The following is a 4,084-nucleotide window of genomic DNA, read 5'->3' as shown; positions in this document are numbered from 1 at the left end:
ACCTCACCCTCCGCCTCTCTCCGTTTGTGTTTTGGGGTGTCGCAGGGTCCCCCCGGAGCTCCTGGCCCCCCCGGGCCCCCTGGTGCCCCAGGCCGCCAGGTGAGCAATGGGAGATGAAGCGGGTGAGCGGGGACCGATCCTGCCCAGCTTTTAGTGCTGGGTTTAAATATTTCTCCTGGGTTTTAGGGGATGCCAGGACACAACGGTTTGCCGGGACTGCCTGGCCCGGCTGGAGACCTGGTAGGTGGTGGCACTGCCCACGGCACCTTCCCCCGTGGCCACCCGTCCTGCTTCCCCTGGCATGCGGACTGTCCCCTTCCCTCCTGCGTCTCTTCCAGGGGCCACTGGCTGTCATGGCCGAGAGGAACATCGAGGTGCTGAAGGTGAGGAGCACCTGCCCACTGCGGGTCATGCCCGGGAGAGGGGACCCCAAGCATTTCGAGGTGCCCCTGACTCCCCACCTCCTCCCAGACCCTCTGCGGGGACTGCGCCCAGCTGCAGGCAGCCTTCGAAGCACCCACTGGTGTCAAGGGAGAGAAGGAGGACGGGGGCATGCCGGGGGCCCCCGGCAGCGAGAACTGTGCCCGCGTGAGTATTTGCCCACCGCTGGGTGGGAATCCCAGTGCCCCAAAACCCCCTGGTCTTGGTGAATTTTGCAGTGAAGTGCAGAGATGCTCTGGGGCATCAGCTCTTGTGGCGGTTGCGCAGAGCAGCGGGTGCTTGCAGGGCTGGGCACGCTCTGGGCACGCTCTGGGCATGCTGGTGCCACTGGGCAAGCAGACAGGCTCCCCTGCCTGCCCCCATGGGGTCCCTGGGGAGGGTGATGGGCTTGTCCTGTGCAGGGCCCAGCGCAGGCTGGAGCAGCAGGTGCTGAGCGCCCGGGGGGTGCAGGATGTGGGGGTTCTGTGCCCCGCTGTGCCCCACAGCTCCTCCAGTGCATCCTTAAAGGGGATCCCCGGGTGACTCCTGGGTTTTCTTCCAGTGCCTTGCCCAGTTCCCAAGAGCGGAGGAGGCTCGGGTGAGTGAACCGTGTTGCCCAGCACCCTCTCCCTGCCCCTGGACTGACTCCCTGGTCCCCAGGGTGCTGCAGGAATGGTCCCCACTGGGGTAGGACCCGGCACCGTACCCCCACTGCGGGAGCACCTGGGGCTTTGGGGAGTGGAGGTTGCTTTTGGGGGCACTTGGCGGGGCTTGGCAGGGCTCAGCCGTGGGCAGAGCTGGCCCCAGGTCCTGATGTGTCCCTGTTCCCCGCAGGGTGACAGCCCTGACCCAGACTGTGTGGGCGATCCCGGGCTGCCAGGCACTCCGGGCATCCCCGGCGAGAGAGGCGAGCAGGTGGGTGCACCCCCCCACTCACAATGCTGCCCTGCTCCTCTGCACCCCCCCACCGTCCCAGCCCTTCCCAGTGGCCACTGGGGCTGTGGCTGGTCCCTTGGTGCCCCTCAGAGCCGGGGTGGTGCCAGGCCCCTGTCCCCCTCTCCACAGTCACGTCTGACCCAGTCATCTCTCCCCAGGGCTCACCGGGACTGCGGGGACCCCCAGGACCACCCGGGCCCATCGTAAGTAGCCCTGCCCGGGGCGGGGGGCTGCTGGGCTGTGCAGGCGTCATGTTGTGTGCCTGGGGGGGGCTTGCAGCCCCTTCACTGCAAGTTGTCAAGGGGGCCCGGCACCCTGCCCCGAGGCCACGGTGATGGGCAGAGGGCCGGGGCCGTGGCAAGGCGGAGGTGCGGCGTGGCACGGCACGGCACGGCTGGGCCCCCGGCGAGCCTGGAGATGGAGGCGAAGGCGCTGCCAGCACGGAGACGGAGCAGGAGCCTGGCTCGGTGGGAGGCCAAGGCCGAGCTGGCCCGCGCCCAGCCACTCTGCACCCCCCCAAGGGCTCAGCCCAGGCTCCCGGGTGCCATTTCCCGGCTGTGATCTCCCTGTTTCTCCCCTCAGGGCCCCCCAGGCTTTCCTGGAACGCCTGGCGCACCCGGACTGCCCGTAAGGACCCAGCACGGCTCTGCTCTGTGCTCTCTGTTGCTGCCGCTTGGTTTGGCTGTGTCCCTTGTCCCTGTGTCCCCTGGGAGTGGCTGCAGCCCAGCTGCCCCCATCCCCTTCCACCCATCTCCATCCTCTCATTTCCACCTCCTCCATCCCCATGCAGGGGGGGGTCTCAGCGGACCCCAGGGTCTTCAGGCTCATGTTGGGACCCGGGTGTGCCAGGGATGGCTGCAGCCCCCGTGTTGGCTCATCTCAGCCGCTCTCGGTGTGCCGGGGGTGGCTACTGTGGCTTGGTGCCTACAGCTCACTCCAGCACCCACAGGGTGCACCAAATGGCACCCAATTGCTGCCCCTTCCCCGGCTGCCCCCGGGGACCCCCCTCAGGAGGACTAGGAGGATCCCTCCATGCAGCGGGTGCTGCCTAGGCTCGTCCTCCTCCTCCCCGGTCCCTGGCTCCTCTGGGGTCAGCCAGCCTCCACCACCATCTCCATCTTGACCGTCATCTCCATCTTCATCCTCATCCTCATCTTCATCTTCATCCACCTGCTCCCACCTGTGCTCCCTCCTAGCACGAGGTGGCAGCGGGGCTGTGCCGGCGGCTCTCGGAGGATCCTGCCCTCCCACGCCGGTCGTGTCCTGCTCCTGTCCCCGTGTCCACTAATGTCACCGTAACACCACGGTCTGTGTGGGTCTCTGTGGGTCTGTGTGGGCCGTCGCTCTGTGGTGTGCCAGCGTGTCCTGTCCAGTCTCCACCGCCTCGGCGCCCCGTCACCCCACTAACCCGCACCAGCGGTCCCGTGGCACGGAGCCTGGGGGCTCCCAGCTGTCCCCTGTGTCCCCTGTGCCTGGGAGGACAGGGAGGCAGCGGGTGGCACCCGACTGTGGTCTGAAGCGTGTCCTGGGCAGTGGCTAAGGTGCCGGGAGCTTGGCACCTCACCCAGGACTGAGCTTCCCATGGCCCTGGGGTTGCCCGTGGGTCCTGCCCACGGCCCCCAGCGTGGGGTGCACAGGCAGCAGCAACTTGTGTCTGGGTGTGAGCGTACCCGGCCACGCTGTGCCCACTGCTCATGGCTGGTGCCATGGGTGGAGGGAGCCCAGCCGGGGGCCGAGCAGGTCCTCCCCAGTGCCCGGAGGTGCCAAGCAGGCTGGGACCAGCATGGGCTGGTGGAGATCACAGCCCCCGTGGGCCGTGCCCAGGTCCTGGGCCCCTGCACTCTGCCCGACTGTGCTGCCAGGAGGGCACAGCCCTGGGCAGGGGCTGCTGGAGGCCCCCCCCAGCTCCTCTCTTCTCCCTCCGAAGGGTCTCCAGGGGGAACGCGGCCCTGCCGGGCTCGCTGGAGCCAAAGGGGAGCCGGTGAGTGGTGTGGGAGGATGGGGTGGGAGACACACTGGTGCCCTGTGGGCTTTGGGCACCGGGATGGGGCATTGCAGGTGGCTCAGCATCATCCTCCTCCTGCACAGGGACCCCCCGGGCAGCCTGGCTACCCCGGTGCGACGGGCCCCCCCGGCCTTCCCGTGAGTACTGTGGGGAGCCGGGCAGCATGTGCCAGCCCCCAGACAACTCGTGTCCCTCCATGTGCCTCGCTGGGGCCCCCCCATGCTGCTGGGACAGACAGTGGGGGGGACCCTGGCGGGCGTCAAGCCCCATGTCCCTGCCGGGCTCAGCCCTGTCCCACTCATTCCCAGTGCCCCAACCATCACCCATCCGCACACTCCATCTGTGCTCCGTCTATCCTGTCCCATCTGTCCCCATCCCTTCCCCATCTGTCCCCCCCACATCCCCCCCGTGTCCCGTCTGTGCCCAATGTCCGGTGCCTTCATCTCTTTCCTTCCCCAGGGCATCAAAGGTGAGCGAGGCTACGTGGGTCCCCCTGGAGAGAAAGGGGAACTGGTGAGTCCCTCGGGGCCGTGCTTCAGGGACAGAGGGGCTGGGGCTCTCCGAGGTGCCCCCCCTCTCCGTGTGCACTGGGGCTGAGGTCCTGGCAGCCACATCCATCTGTGTTCCTCCCATTCCCAGGGACCCCCCGGCCTGGATGGCCTCCCTGGGCCCACAGGGCCAGCGGTAGGTGCCCACTCTGATCAGCTCCGGGAGGGGGGGGGG

General features: G+C 68.1%; 1 protein-coding gene across 1 annotated transcript in view; it reads left to right on the top strand.

The window, feature by feature from the left end:
• COL16A1 (collagen type XVI alpha 1 chain) overlaps positions 1-4,084 on the top strand; it is a 16,967-nt gene that overhangs the window by 9,383 nt on the left and 3,500 nt on the right. Inside the window, exons 13-24 of the mRNA XM_026863214.1 lie at positions 46-99; positions 187-240; positions 339-383; positions 472-588; positions 983-1,018; positions 1,255-1,335; positions 1,515-1,559; positions 1,939-1,983; positions 3,284-3,337; positions 3,445-3,498; positions 3,821-3,874; positions 4,001-4,045. Of these exons, the coding sequence (XP_026719015.1) occupies positions 46-99; positions 187-240; positions 339-383; positions 472-588; positions 983-1,018; positions 1,255-1,335; positions 1,515-1,559; positions 1,939-1,983; positions 3,284-3,337; positions 3,445-3,498; positions 3,821-3,874; positions 4,001-4,045 (684 nt within the window). The remainder of the gene's footprint in view (positions 1-45; positions 100-186; positions 241-338; positions 384-471; positions 589-982; positions 1,019-1,254; positions 1,336-1,514; positions 1,560-1,938; positions 1,984-3,283; positions 3,338-3,444; positions 3,499-3,820; positions 3,875-4,000; positions 4,046-4,084) is intronic.

The sequence above is a fragment of the Athene cunicularia genome (assembly GCF_003259725.1).
Source record: "Athene cunicularia isolate RWA chromosome 23 unlocalized genomic scaffold, athCun1 chr23_part1, whole genome shotgun sequence".
Lineage (NCBI taxonomy): Eukaryota > Metazoa > Chordata > Aves > Strigiformes > Strigidae > Athene > Athene cunicularia.
The sequence above is the reverse complement of the archived record's forward strand: the minus strand, read 5'-3'. Positions and strand labels throughout refer to the sequence as shown.